Here is a 15,567-nt window from a genome sequence, read left to right as displayed (position 1 = left end):
ATTACCCTCTATAATGCAGGCGGCTTCATGCAATCAGTTGAAGGCCTCAAGAGAGAACAGACTGAGGTCACCAGTGTTTCCAGGGATTTTTATATCTGGTAAAACAAACTAGAATTTACTGAATCAGAAGAAATGTCCAGGAGCCACACTGGTGAGCCCAGGAGAAGCCCTGGCAGCAAAGGCCTCACACAAGGCAGGAGGAATTCTGCTTCCAGACGGCCTGTGGACTTGAACTGCAAATTCAACTCTTCCCTGGGTCTCCAGCCTGCTGGTCTGCCCTGCAGATTTCAGACTTGCCAGCTCCCACAATTGCAAAGCAATTCCTTAAAATGAATCTCTCCCTCTACACACACACACACTCCTATTGATTCTGTATATCTGGAAAACTCCAATATTGAGACTATTTAATGTCTGTTGCCAGATACTCAACAATGCCACTATAGTGAGAAAGCAGCCATAGACACTACATAAACAATGGATATGGCTGTGTTCCAATAAAACTTTATTCATAAAAATAGTCAGCAGGCTGGATTAAGCCTGCGTAATGTGCTGACCTCCTGTCTGACAAATAAGCAAAGTACCTGGCATAGAGAAGGCAGTTTGAGTTATAAGTTTCGTTTTTTAAATTCTGTAGAATAAAACTGAATAAATAAATGAATCATTGAGACTGATAAGTTTGCTGGCTACTACTGAACAGCTTGAGTTTAGGAGTATGGGCAGCAGATGGGAACTTTCCCAATATCTTTGATTTCCGTTGTCCTGACAATGGTCTGATAAGGATATCTGGCTTGAAGATACATCCCCTGGCATCTCAGGGAATACACCCAAGGATGGAAAAAAAAGTTGTGAAGAAGACACTATGCCCTATTCCCTCACCTGCCTACCTTGGCCATAGATGCAGCCTCTGACATTTCCCAGGAACTAGCTTGAGGCAGCAGTATAGGAACTAGAATTTATTTTACCACAGGAAACATCCAGAAGACACACTGGTGGGCCCAGGGGACGCCCTCACAGCAAAGCTGCAACAGCCATGCACAGCCGTCCACAGCGGGGAGAGTGGCTTGGTGCCCGCGCTGGCTCCCAGGCCCACAGTCTCGCTTGGGAAAGAGCCAGAGGAATCCAGGCCATGCCTGCAGAGGAGCTGCTCCAAGCTGACCCTGCAAAGGGCCATGACACAGACCCCTGCTTAACGGGACACCCTCGCGTGCTGGTTCCCCGGGCTGACTGCTCCTGGATACGCAGGGGCAGCGTAGAGAACGTGCCTCTCACACGTACTCCCCACAGTCGGAGATGATCACCGTCTGCTTTGGCTTTCCGTCCTTGCTGCCCTGGGCCTTTGTGGGTGGAACAGAAGAGGGGAAAGATTAAAAGGTGGCTCAGGGATAGCCCCCAGCTCCCAGCCTGAGCAGAGGCAGCCTCGGCCCCTCTCTCCAGGACACAGGGCGCCCACTCCAGCTCTCCCACCGGGCTGTGCATCAAGGGCCCGGGCGGCCACTCACCTCAATCTGCCGCAAGACATCCAGGCCTTCTGTGACCTCCCCAAATACCACGTGCTTGCCATCCAGCCAATCCGTCTTGTCACACGTCAGGAAGAACTGGGAGCCATTGGTGTTTGGGCCAGAGTTGGCCATGGAGAGCAGGCCTGGGGGACAGAAGGAGCATGTCAGCTACCTCCACCCAGGGTACGAATGGTCATACTGCCAACCACCCTTCAGCCAGGCAGACTCCAGGATGTACAGACCATGCAGATGCCTTGTCTGTCACTCAAATGATAGTCGATAAAATGATAATCAGCATCATTTTAATCATTTGATACTGGTTTGTCTTTTCATTCATTCGTTCATTCAACAAATATTTATTGTCCGCTGCTGAGCCCTGGTGACACTGGTCCCAGCTCTGGTGGAGCTCACTGTCTAGGGTAAAAATCACTCTGGGAAAATCACTCAGGAGAACTGCGCTGTGACGGCCACAACACAGCGAAGCCCACTGATACAGACATCTGTGCGGGGAACGGAAGCACAAGGGGCAGTCACGTAAGAGTGTGTGTGAATGTATCGTGTAGGCTGGCGTCACTGTCGTGGAAGGCTTTCTGGTGGAGGTGCCGTCTGAGTTTAGTCTAAAAGGCCCAGGTGTGGTGGGGCTGAGGGGCAGGAGGAGCTGCAGCTGACCTGTGGCGGTGAGAAAGCCCACTCATGGCTGGGCCTCTGTGCCATGTGCTCCCTTTGGATGGGGTCTGTGTCCCCTTCTACTCTCAATGCCAGAGGAGAACAGGGTGTCTGACACATGACAGACCGGCCCTGGGAATACCTGTTTTACACAGTCAAATACTTATTGTGTGTTCGCTATGTGTCAGACGCTGTTCCAGAGCACAGTGCTGAAAAGAGCCTGCGTCCTGCCCTCACGAGGCTGACATTCTCAGAAGGGAGACAGAAAATCAACACGAAAAACAAATTTGTACCATAATTTCAAGTAATAAGTGTGATAAAAAATGAAGTTGACTAAAAAGAATGAGACGACAGGAAAGCCCATTTAGAGGGAGGTCAGGGCAGGCCCCTCAGACGAGGTGACCCGCGTGTGACACCTGAAGGAAGCGAGGGGTGAACCGTGTGGGAACCAGAGGACGGACGCTCCAGGAGAGGACCCGGCATCTGCCGAGGCCCTGGGTGTGTGAGGAACAGGGGGACTGCAGTGGGGACGGGACGCACGGGGCAGAGCACGCAGTCAGCGATCATGGGGAGGTGCCAGGTCAGTGGGCCCCACAGGACCAGATCCTACGAGTGATGTGGCCACAAGGGGCTGTCAGCAGAGCGATGTGATGGGACTTCTGTTTATAAGGTTCGCTCTGACTACCCCTCGGAGATCAGACTACGAGGGCGAAGAGGCAAGAGCAGGAACAGGGAGTGAGCGCGCAGGAACCTGGGGGTGGGGGTGCGGGGAGAGAGCGGCCAGACCAGGAGGTGACCTGAAGACAGGTGGGCCTGACGTTTGGGTGATGGAGGAGCGGGGTCAAGGATGAGTCCTAAGTTTCTGACTAGTGGGCTCGGTGGACGGTGGTGTCACTGACTGAAATAGGGAAGGGGGAGAAGAGTTTGGGGGAGGAGAGCAAGAGCTATGAGGGCCTGAGAAGCGTGGGGTGTCTTCTCCCCATGGAGGGACTGGCACGGAGATGGAAATGTGGGCAGATGAACTTGCAGATGTGACCGAGAGACCTGAGACTGGAACTCTGCCTGGGTCAGTGGTTCTCAATGGTGTCGGTCCTATCCCCAGGGACCCCTTGGAAATTTAAATGTATTTTTGAATATCAGAAATATTATGGATTGCTACTGGCATTAGTGGGTTGGGAGGCCTGGAATGCTGCATGTTCTACAATATCTTACAAAATGAGAAACTGTCCTGTATCTTCTTAGACTTTGAAATGTCCTACCAGACAATGGTGTGGGTGGAAGATCTATTTACAATTTTCTGCACCTAAAACCTAATTCCATCATATATTTAAGACCAAAGTTTTCTGTTTTTGTTTTTGGCAACTATTATCAAGAGAATACTGTCCTTTGTTTAACTGAGAATTTAACCAACTATATTTACCACTCCACAAAATCATGTCACCAACAGTAATGCTACCCCTGGTGTTCAAGCTGCTGGTCTACACAGCGGCCTGCATTTCTAGTTGCTGCACCTGAATAATTCTTTGTCATCTGGTTTAGTTGTGCTTGAACTTTTACCTATGAAAACCCAAATTCTTCTATTACAACTCATTTTCCTTCGAAGTTTGTTTCTATTAGTTACGGAATATTTTTAAAACAATTATGTCAGGAGGTAGGATAATCATCTATGAATTCTGTTTCAGCACAATAAGAAGGAAATTATAAGCTATCAGAAAAAGGGGGCAATGGGCTTCTATGGGGACAAAGACTGAGCTCTGGGCCACTTATGTTTTTGGGGGTCAGGAAAAGGAGGAGAGCAAAGACTGAGCAAAAGTAGTCAATTAGATAAAAAGAAAACTAGAAGGGAGAGGAGGCCTGCCAGCCAAGTGAAGAAAGATTCAAGAAGCAGGGGTTAGCGGTGTAAATGCTGCTGGGAGGTGGAGTAACATGAGGCCGAGAGGTGCCTGTTGGTAAGAGGTGCGGAGAGGTGTGGCTAGAAGTCTGGCTAGAGGAGGATAGAGAGAACAGAAAGCAGGGGGTCTACACAATTTTTTCAAGAAGTTTCGTTTAGAAAGGTATGAGAGGCATGGGTGATAGCTAAGGGGGATATGAGTCAAAGGATGGTATTTTCAAAGACTGATACCACATGCTTTTATGATGGGCTGCTCTAGCAGAGCACGGGGATGGAGGATACAAGGCAGCAAGGGCGAACGACTGCGGAAGCCAGGTCCCTAAGTAGGGGTGAGGGGATGAGGTCCAGGCCACAAGCAGGGGGGCTGGCCTGCGGAAGACAGCCCATTCCAGGCCTCAGAGAGAAGTCAGAGCATGTGTGAAGAAATGCAGGAGGCCATCCATTAGCTGAGGCAGAGGGCAATGTGGAGGCTTCAGCAGTGAAAGAAGGAATGGAACCATCGTCTCTGATTGGGACTATGGATTAATGAGGAAAACCTAATAAGGCTGCCCAGGGTCCCTGATGAACTAGAGTCAGAAACCTCAAGTGGGACCGTTTAGTATAGTTCTGTGTTTTTCTTTAGTTGCTAGGGGACTACCCACTGAAATTTTTTACTGAGTAAGTCTGACAAAGAGAGGCGGCAGTTGGGTTGAGGCAATAAGAGTGAGCGTACAATGAGAAATCACAGAACCCAAGCTAGGATAACAGGGAGTATGGACATGGTGGAAGGATGGATAGCGTATGAATGGAAGCAAGCTTACACTACTCTAGCCAGGCTGAACGCTTCTCCTCTGTGAACTGATTGGGTCTCCTCCAGTCCCTCAACCCCTCAGCCAGAACCACAGCTCATCATCCACCCTGCACAGCCATCCTGCCCCAGCCCAGCCCCACTCGTCACCACCCACTGATGGGGTACTACCTGGTCCTGTGTGTTTGAGGATAAAGTTCTCATCATCAAATTTCTTCCCGTAGATGGACTTGCCCCCAGTGCCATTGTGGTTGGTGAAATCGCCACCCTGGCACATGAACTGGGGGATAATGCGGTGGAAGCTGCTCCCCTTGAAGCCAAAGCCCTTCTCGTGGGTGCACAGGCAACGGAAATTCTCTGGGGTTGAGAAAGGACAAGGTGTTCGGGTTAAAAACAAACAAACAAACAAACAAATAAAACTTCCCTCTAACTAGACTCTGAAAGCTATGCTACGTTTGTTTAAGTCTTCTTTTAAAATCTTAAAAGACTACATGAAATTCTGGTTAAAGGAGGAGTGAATACAGGCATTCTAGTTCCGCCCCATAATAAATTCACCAATTTGGTAGAGTGATTTTCTTTTTTAAAAATCCAGAATGTTAAAAAGAAAACATGGGCGAATCTTTGTGACTTTGGGTTTGGGATGGTCCTTAAATATGACAATAAAAGCACTGGTAACAAAAGAGAAACAGATAAATTAGACTTCGTCAAAATTAAAAACTTTTATGCATCAAAGGACAATCTTCGAGTAGAAAGGCAACTCATATAATGGGAGAAAATATCTGCAAATCACATCTGATAAGGGTTTAATATCCAGAACATATAATGAGCTCCTACAACTCAACAACAAAAAGGCAAACAACCCAATTAATAAACGGGCAAAAGACTGGAATAATTCTCCAAAGAAGATTTACAAAGAGCCAGTGAAGCACATGAAAAGATGCTCAACATTAGTCATTAGGGAAATGTAAATCAAAACCACAGTGAGATACCACTTCACATCTACTAGGATGGCTATGATACATAGAAAATGACAAGTGGGAAAGGTTCTCAGGTTATAGGCTTGTGAATGTATTAGGCACCTGGATAATCCAGATTACTCTCTTTATCTTCTGAAGTAGGAAGCCAATAGATAATGTCTAGCATGAAAAGACCAGGAAGCACCAACATAAATGTGTTATCTACCAATATTGAGGTTAAAACCAAATGTGTCAGCTAAGAGTTGAAATTGGCTGCCTCTGAAGAGGGGCACATGGTGCTGGTGGTGAGGGAGGGTACGAGGACAGCACCTGGGGACTGGGCAGCTGATTTCCACTGTTTTATCAAAATACACTTTGTGAAATTGACTTTATATGTCTATATAATGAAATTTAGATTAAACAGAAGTCAATATTTAACAAACTCAAGAACCTGTCAGTTAACAGTATTCTAGGAGGACTGGATGTAGATAGGAGAAAAAGACAAGTTTTAAATGTACTGCCTTCAATATTTTTGGAATCTATGTGTGAGATGTTCTTTTTCTTTTTAAATAAAAACATATTTATTATATTTTTTACGAAAAATATTTAAAAATAGTAAACCGGCACTTATGAAGCCTCAAAAACACCTGCTCTGAATAGATCTTACTAGATCTCAGGATCAAATTTACTCAGGTTAGAAGCGATGTTGAGGGCATAAGAACCAAGGCATCAAGAACCTTGGCAAGGCTCGGTGTCAGCCACCAGCTTCTTGGCCGTCCTGAATGGAGTCCTGCCCACCTGCTGTCATGGGGACGACGTCTGAACGCAGGAGCATCTGGATGCGGCCGGCTGGCTTGTTCCCAATCTTGATGTCCATGTACACCTGAGGATTCGACCGGGCCTTTTTTGCAGTGGGCTCTCCCTAGGCGTGGAAGACACCATTAGTTTAGAGAGGACTCCTTGAGTCCCTGAGTAGGACAGCGAGTACTCTTCTGAGCATGCGCCCAGAGCCCAACTGCAGTGAGCAGGCTGGAGCGAGGTGCTGACAGGGAAGGCCTTGGGCCCTGATGGGGCTGCAGAAGAAAGAGGCCATGGCCACAGCACCCAGCTGGACACCTAGGGAAAGGAGATCTCAGCACTACCCAACTTGAGCCCCACCCCGCGGGCACGTTATCTCATCACACTCGCCCTCAGACACCTGGGCTTGCTTCACCCTGCTCTGCAGTCACACAACAACACTTTTCTGGCTCACAATACACAACTCTCAACATCGTCAAACCCCAGCTCAAGTCACTCACCTTAGTCCAATTAAACAGATCCATGCATGTAACATCACTTCCTTCTATGCTTAGCCCTGCATATCTATGGGCTGGCTACAATGGCAGCAAGGAGGGCAGCCTTCCAGTTTGGGCCATAGTGCTCAGAAGACAATGGAGAAGGCTGGGGCCTGGCTCTACACCCTAAGCAGACGAAGCTAAGCAGGGGACAAGGGGACATTTAATACAGCCATGACTTTTGCTCTAAAGAAAAAAGTCGAATGTTTGTAATTTGTCTGTGGTTCAGTTTAACAAACGTGCTGAGGTATTACGCTGGGCACTGAGGACACCATTACCGTCAATTGCTGCTAACAGCAGCAGTAGGATAGTAGTAGCAGCAAATACATGGCACTTGCTATGTACAGGGTAGTATTCTATGTTCTATGTATATTAGCTCATTAAGTCCTCATAATCGCCCTTGAGATCAGGACAATTATCTCCATTTTATAGATGAGGAACTGAGACACAATGAAGTCCAGTAAGTTGCCCAGGATCATAGAGCTGGTAAGTAGTGAAGCTGGAATTCAAACCTAAACTACTCAGTCCCCTCTCCCCAGTCCATGCTTTTTGTTTTGTTTCTCAGTTTTCTTTTTTCTTTTTTTTTTTTATACCCAGTCCATGCTCTTAATCACCTTACCCCACCTTACATTTTTATTAACAAGATGCATAATACAAAGCCACTATTCTCAGAGTTTGCTGCCTAGAAAGGGAAAGGCAATAAGCACTTGAATTGTCTGTACAAAAGCAAAGATATACAGGGAAATACAGAGTGTAAAGTGGAGACCACAATATGAAGAGGTGGAACTGAGACTGGCGAGGTGGGCAGCATCAAGAACTTGGAGAGCCCCTCTGGACTTTATCTCATGGGACAGGTGATAGGGGAGTCACCAAAAAGGTCTCTGCAGGAGAGTCAGATATTGTCTTGTGCTTTAAAAAGACCATTCTAGCTGTCTTTATGAAAGACTGGAGGACAGCAAGACTGTAGTCAGAAGACTAATTAGGAAGCTGTTGCAATTATCCAAATGGATTTGAGCCCTGGTTCTTTTTCCTCAGTAGGCTAAACTGGGACAATGGAACAACTGGGGAGAAGGGATTCAAGAAGATTTAAGAGAAAAACTTAGAACACGATGATGTATTTTCTCTATTTTAAAAAGGGGTCTAGGATGACCCAGGATTACTCCACTGACTATGAGGGCCATTTATGTGCTCTGCTTTGCATCCAAATTTCTGGCTGAGGTCAACATGTAGATGGACGGTGGCAAATTAACAAGCTTGAGAACACAGGAAGAACAGGATTAGTGAAGGGAGGGCATCTACTTCAGATAACTTTAAGCTGCCTGTGAGACAGCAGCAATGTCTGTAGCTCAACACTAGAAATAGAGACCAGGAAAGTTACAGCAGACCAGAGGCTGCGAAAAAATCAGACTGACTGCCACTGTGTGGCAGAGAGTAAAGAACGATGCCATGAGTCAACAAAGCAACAATGTTTGTAAGGAGGGGAGGCCTAAGAAGCAATGGCCAGAGAAAGATGGGGAGAATCAGGAGAAAGTGCCAAGGAGAGGTTCTCTGAAGAAGAGAGGACCTCGAACCTGTGTACAGATGGAAGGGATAGTACCATTATCCTGTCCTATCAGCCCTCAAGGACAGAAGAGGAAGACAGTGAGCCTTGTGCTGAATGCTTCAGTAAAAGAGGAGGGCTGATCAGGAGGGATGAAGAGGAGCACTCACTACAGGTCCTCACCTCAGGCTTCCTCCTTGACAGCTGCCAATCATGAAGCAGTACCTGAGAGGAGCTGAGAAGCTCATGACGCAGAGCACAAGGATGAGAGGCCTTCACCAAAGTACTGAGTTAATTTTTTATTCTCTTTGCTTTTGTATATATATTTGCAAATTTCCACAAGAGCTTAAAAAGTCTCCTGTGGTAAGTGCCAGCCTCTTCTCTAGAAGCACACGCCTTCGATCTCACCTCCTGGGTTTCTGCCTTGGGAGGCTCTGAGCCTTCTTCTTCTTTATTCTCTTCCAGGGTCTTCCCAGAAAACTTCTTCAACCAGTCATCATCTGACCAAACTGAAGGGAAAGAATCAAACCAATGTTAAGAGATTTGAGCTATCAGGCAACTGCTAATTAGCTGCTTTGGTCAGCAAACTGGAACACACTCAGCCAGAGGATTCTGCTCTAGGAACTCCCAAGGGCAAGGAAAGTTCCTGTTGGGAATGCTGGCCCTGAAGTACAGCTCAGCAGGTCTAAGTGAAAAGCTATGCCAAATGGAAAAGTGTAGCCTTGCTGGTTCCAGCCCCTTGGTGGCGCACCCCAGGAACAAGAAAACTGGGAAAGATAAGAGATCAGGCAGGGTTTCTCTCATAATGGAAACAACTGCCTGAACAAGCTCAAACTCTTTTCATTCATTTACCACAAAGGTGGCACATGTCCTTCACCCATGTGAATCATCCTTTACTCCTGCCCACCAGGAGTAGCACTCAACACCTACTTCTATGGAAATAGGGAGAAAAAACGCAACTAAGGCCACACTGGAGGATGTGATGGGGAATGTGTGCTTGTCCCCACTCACCTGGTCTGGAAGAACCTTCCTTAATCCTCATTGGTTTGGCCAAATTGACTCGAATTGTCCGTCCAAAGAGTTCAGATTCATTCTGAAAAGATTGAAAATCCAGCACCTAAAGTCAGACTGCTTTTCCATTTGCTTCTGACACATCTGAGACATGCTCATGACTCGCTCTCCCTTAATCCCTGAGGCCCTAACAGCAAATCTGCACCCACCAAAAAGCAGCCCTTGGGGTGCAAGGAATTTCCTCCCAGGAGGCATCACACATCTCCTTTCTACAATACCAAGAACCATGCCAACAAAAGTAACTCCGGGTTCAGAGTGCTCTGAAATTGTAACTGTAGTTTCCAAGTACCTGAACTCACCTTCAAAAGTCAAGGTCAGCTCTGAAATGGAGAGAAATAATCTCTCTGAGAGCTGATGAATACGTGTGGTTAATGGGTAACAGAAACCAGGACTAGAGCAGAAACTGACTATCCAAAGATAGCTGGTACCAAGAACGGTCACTTAACGTGAATCTACTCAGAGCGGTGAAGAAAATTTCATGGTAAAAAGTGTAGAAAAAAAGGTCTAACTGAGACTTTATTGTGATGAAACAAAAAATAATAAAAATAAATTTCTTATAGGTAAAATTCAGGTTTAACTACACACTAATTTGTAGAACAAAGATGTAACAGGTGCTGATTAATATGCAGTATTTTTTTCCAACACAATTCTATCAACACTACAGTATGACATCTTGCACACCATCGCTGACATGAAAATCACAAGGATCTCAAAGAGGACACAAACTCTCAAGAGCGGCATCATTTTCTCCAAGACATTCAGGTCATGTGTGTCAGTAGCACCCCCTGGCATTATTCTTACTGAATTTTTCTTCTCAAATGTTAACCAGTCTAATGCTTCGTGAAAAGAAATTCTGCCTCTTTTGCAAAATATAAAATTTCCCTGTGCAATCACTTTGCATAGTGTTTGCAATTTATTATCCTAGACATGGGGTAGCCAGGGAGAGATTAGCCAATAAAGATGATTAGGATTTATATTATTGTTAAATGGGGAAGGATGTTTAAGGATTAATCTTCTAAGTGAGTAATTCAGAATGAATATTTCCATATGACAATTTTTACTTCCCCATGCAACCTTGCAACTTCGGAGGTTCAGCAAACCAATAATATGAACACGAACCCTCTGTACCACCAAAAATAGCTTTAGTAAGAATGAAGATTCTCAGCCCTACCATGTTGTCAATAGCTGCTGCAGCATCCTGCCAAGAAAAGACAAGGTACAAGTTTAGCTTCCTGCAGTGTCTAAATACATACTCAGTAGCAAAAAAAAAAAAAAAAAAAAAAAAGTCATTTCTATATTTACTGCCTAGGTTGTGCATGTGTCTAACAAAGAGCGCTTCCTAGCTGACTCCAGAGCTGATGGTACAGCAATTAGCCATCTGGCGAAAGGCATAAGAAATGATCACCAGTGCTGCCAGGCAAGAATGCACAAGGAGCAGGGCTGCAGGAACTCTGCAGAGCAAGAGGGGCGGGTCTGAGATGTGAACCACAGCCTAAAATTTAAGTGAGGGAAGTTTTTCTTCAAACAGTACTTCTTGTCTCTCTGAAAGCATCAGCATGAGGCCCAGAAACCTAACCAAATGGAGAACAACTCCCTCTGTGATCAGTAATAACACTAACACAAGCCAAAGATGAAATATAGGTAACGCAGAATTTTCTCACCTCTGCCAACTCAAATTCAACAAAAGCAAATCCTCGGTGTTTTTCTGAAAAAACAGAAGACATTTAGAGTAATGGGAAAAAAACAGATAATCACAAGGAAAGTGAAGCCAGTCACACGTCATATCTAGATATTAGAAATTCAACCCAATCACTATTTTGGAAGAAGAAATCTCATTCTTTAATTCTTTCTAGTTTAAACAGCATTTCAAGCAATATTAAGCTTTTTAGTGACTATAACTAAATAATGAACTATACTTTTAATCTTTAAAATAAGCATTCAATTCTGCTAACAAGGCCAAATTAAAATCTTAACCTTTGCATGCAAAGCAACTAGAACAGCGAAGTCATTCAACCTATCAAGATATTCATTCCAAATACATATTATGAGCATCAGCTATACATGAAGTGTGAATCCTAAAACCCAAAAAAGGATGCTCATTCTTTCTTCTCGGAAAAATGCTGATCTACCTAGAAAGACCAAACACAGAAGGGTTAATTTAATTAACCTACTGACCTTAGAGAACCAATATAACCTTTTTGTTTTTCACAGTTAAAGATCCTAGGTGCAGAGAGTTGAAAGACCATGCTAATAATAATGCAGGGTCAGTGACTGAGCTGGACCTAAAATGCTGATCTCAAAAATGACAATAAAGGTAAAATAGAAAACTGAACTGTAACTGTCATATCTATTAAAGGTGTGCAGAGGCCAAGTCCCCAATGTTGGGGCTAGGCTTTCCAGCTGCTGAGAAGGGAGCAGGTGTGCTGGGGTACCCAGTAGGTAGTTTGAAACAACAGTCAGGTCCATTTTGAGCCCCATGTACCTCAAAATCTATCTTCCTACTGGGTAAATTCTGCTTTATTTCAAATCCAACAGATGGGACTCTGCAAAGTTGTTACAGTTCACAACCACAAACCTCAGAACATTCCTTCTGCATCAAGATCACTGTTATGCTGCCCTACTGAGGCACCCTTCAGAACTTTGGTGTATACTAACCATATAATACAATGTAGTAGGACTTTAAATTTTTCTTTTAAGTTCTTTTCCCAGTAGGAGAATTCTGAACAGGAGAGGCCCTAAAAGGACTCACCTGTTTCATAATCTAGAGGAATCTGAATATCTGTAATGTCTCCAAAAGGAATAAAAGCAGCATGAAGAACTTTGTCGTCCACCTCCTCTGCAAGTCCACCTGCAAAGAAGCCAAAGGCCTTCTGAGCCACCGTCCTTCATTCCTTTGAGAAGTCCCTGCAGCACAGTTAGCATGCTCTAGGCAAGGGGAGGGGTGGTTCCATCCAGTCCTTTGGGTACATGCATAAGCACTCCTCTAATCTACTTCTTCATCTATACTTAATAAACACACTACTCTCTTCACCTTTCTTGAAGACCCTCATTTAGCCTCAGGATGACTGAAATACCTTCTTAACAGATCTCCCTCTCCTCCACAGCCAATTAGAATGAGATCGTGCAGATTTTACCCCATCATTTCCCTGCTTAAACTCCTTCAAAGGTTTCCCACCGTCCTCAGGATAAGGTACAAACTCCTTAGCAGGCTCTTCATAATCGGAGCCCTGACCACCTCTCCTTTCTCTTTCTCTCTACTCCTCCAATTCCCTAGGTTTCCCGCAGCGACCTACTCGCTCCCAAATGTAAGGCTATTTCACACTTTGGGCTTTTGCTCTTGCAAACACACTTTCAGCAAACACACTTTCAGCAAACACACTTGCTCCTACTTTGGCTACCTGGCTAATTCCAGCTCATCAGCTCCGGCGTCACTGCATCCTCAAAGTTTGTTCTCGCCTCTCCAGATGACATTTCTCCCCGCACCCAGGCCCATGTCATCATTGTTCGTCCCCATTAAAGCGCTTATCAAACTGCCGATAGAGATTATTCTCAAGTCTACCCGGCTAGTCTGGGAACCCCTTCCTTTAGGGCAAGGGCTGGGCTGAGCCATCGCTGCAAGTTAATGTTTGTAAAATTAATGGGCGCGAGGATTCAGAAGTCCATAATATTCCTCTACCAATCCCCAGTGCCCAGGAGGCAAGTGTTCCGGTTAGAGCTTAGTGGACTTAGAAGGGAGAGGAAAGATCACATCTTGGGCTACCACCCTGAAGCAAATCAACACAGCCATAGATCTCGCTGAGAAAGCTGCTCGCCGCCCTCCGCGTCCAGCCTCACTAAAACCGGGTTCACCCAGACCCTGGCTAGCGCCCGCACTTGCTCACCCACGTACAGCACACGCTTGGTAGTGGCCATCTTGCTCGCGCGCTCTCTCTCCGGAAGCGGGCGCCCTCCCGCCTCCTTCCCATGGCCCCGCCCCCTCTCAACCCCGCCCCTCCGCTCCGCCTTGTCCCTGCGTCCGGATGCTCGTAGACCCCGCCCACTCCAGCGAGGGCCCAACCTGTCCTAGTAAGCATCAGGCGCAGCAGGACTGCACCGTGGTGAGATTAGCGGCGTGGTCCAGATGATCCCGGTGCTCAGTGCTGTTGGAAAGATTCCCGGGCGGAAACAGCCGGGAACCGCAAATAATAAGTTAATATAAACAAACTACGGTCCGCAGGCCTCCCTTGGCTGCCTGTTTTTGGACAGTCTATAAGCTAGGAATGATTTTTACAGTTTTAAATACTGGGGGAAAAATTAAAAGCAAGAATATCTCGTGACTCGTGAAAATGTATGAAATTCAATGTCCATAAAGTTTTATGGGAACACAGTCATGCTTATTCCTTTAAATATTATATGTGACTGTTTTCACACTTACAAGGGCAGGAGACCTATGGCCCACAAGGCCTAAAATATTTACCATCTGGCTCTTTAAGAAAAAACTGTGCTGACTCTTGTAATACATAAATCACAGATTGACATACATGGTAGAAAATAATGGGACCACTTATTTTAGACAGAGCAGCAGATTAAGAATTCCCTGAGATTACATTTAAGATGAAATTGAAAGAAGGGGAGCCAGAGAGAGAAGGAAGCAGGGAAAAGGATTTCAGAAAGAGTAGACAGCTTCTAAATACCCAAGGAACTGAAAGGTGGAATCTGGGCTGACATGAAATCAGGCAGGTAAGGCGGGTAGGGGCCACAGCTGGCCGGTCCCTGTAAGCCATGTGGAGGCTTTGGGGGCTTTGAGAAGCTGGTCACATTTATGTTCTAAAATGGGCTCTCTCTGACTATGTGCCCAGAAAAGATTCGGGGGAAGCCTGGAGACCAGGAGACTAAGATAGAGTTGAAGGTGGCTTTCTCCCTCCAGTCCTTACCTGGTAAAGGTTAGGACATACCAAATATTCAATATCTGAATACTGCCATTCAGAATGCCAGGAGAGGGCGGGAGAGAGGTAACAGTCTCTGAGTAAGTTCAGTCCACTGAGAGTGGAGTGTTGGAAATATGAAAAAACTATATAAATTCTCAAATGTATATATTCAGATATAATAAAATGCAATATGATGGGAAAGAGGAGGTGAAATGAACACATACAGAACATACCTGCTCTGTGTCAGCGATTCCATGTACTTTTAGTCCTCACAAACTTTTTCGGGTACCGATTATCACCCCATTTTACCCATCACACCCAATGAGCTCAGGTAATTTGTTCACAGTAGCAAATAATAACAGTATTGAATTTGTTTATTGAATATACAAAGTTGTAGTAACTGTCTTTAGTGGCAGTTTAGCTCTTTTCTAAAGACTCCATTAACTCCTTTGGAGGGATTCCCAAAAGTGACTGGGCCAAAGGACATGCATATCAAAACAGTTACAATTATTCTATAACCTACTACCACCCTCTTCAAATACTCTAGTCTACTTCTTTAAGGTCAGTAATGATCTCAAGCCTAAAAGCAGTTCCCTGGAGGCTATGGAAAGTAGTCAAATCTCTTCACATGGCATTAAGTTTTGGGAACCACTCTTTGGAGACTGTTAGGTAGGTAAAATGAATGGGAGAGTGGGACGCATGGATTTCTGAAGGGAGACGTTAAACATCATGATCACACTTAGCACAATTTGTATCTACTTTTTAAAATCCCCTTTCTCTTGCTAGAGAAAAAACATTTTGAGAGCAAGACCATGTCAGTTTACCACTATAACTCCAGGCCACTGTACAAATCCTTGGCATTTAGAGGAGTTTTAATATCTGATGAATGAAGCAGAGAAAAGCTTCTTTTAAATAA

General features: G+C 45.3%; 1 protein-coding gene across 2 annotated transcripts; it reads right to left on the bottom strand.

Moving 5' to 3' along the window:
* Window positions 1-938: 938 nt before the first annotated feature.
* PPIE (peptidylprolyl isomerase E) lies at window positions 939-13,701 on the bottom strand. 2 transcript variants are annotated; one of them, XM_016140080.2, is made up of 10 exons: window positions 13,626-13,701; window positions 12,494-12,592; window positions 11,406-11,449; window positions 10,916-10,942; window positions 9,685-9,766; window positions 9,082-9,182; window positions 6,598-6,721; window positions 5,015-5,200; window positions 1,500-1,642; window positions 939-1,334 (listed from the first exon to the last, which is right to left on the bottom strand). In XM_016140080.2, exons 1-10 carry the CDS (start codon window positions 13,654-13,656, stop codon window positions 1,266-1,268), a joined length of 906 nt encoding a protein of 301 aa, XP_015995566.1. In that variant the 5' UTR covers window positions 13,657-13,701; the 3' UTR covers window positions 939-1,265. The 2 variants fall into 2 exon arrangements, with proteins under 2 accessions (XP_015995566.1, XP_015995567.1); XM_016140081.2 differs by lacking the exon at window positions 13,626-13,701 and adding an exon at window positions 13,143-13,331.
* Between the last annotated feature and the right edge of the window lie 1,866 nt (window positions 13,702-15,567).

This window comes from Rousettus aegyptiacus, unplaced genomic scaffold (genome assembly GCF_014176215.1).
Source record: "Rousettus aegyptiacus isolate mRouAeg1 unplaced genomic scaffold, mRouAeg1.p scaffold_m13_p_1, whole genome shotgun sequence".
Classification (NCBI taxonomy): Eukaryota; Metazoa; Chordata; class Mammalia; order Chiroptera; family Pteropodidae; genus Rousettus; species Rousettus aegyptiacus.
Note: the sequence above shows the minus strand (reverse complement) of the source record. Positions and strands in the feature narration are given on the sequence as shown.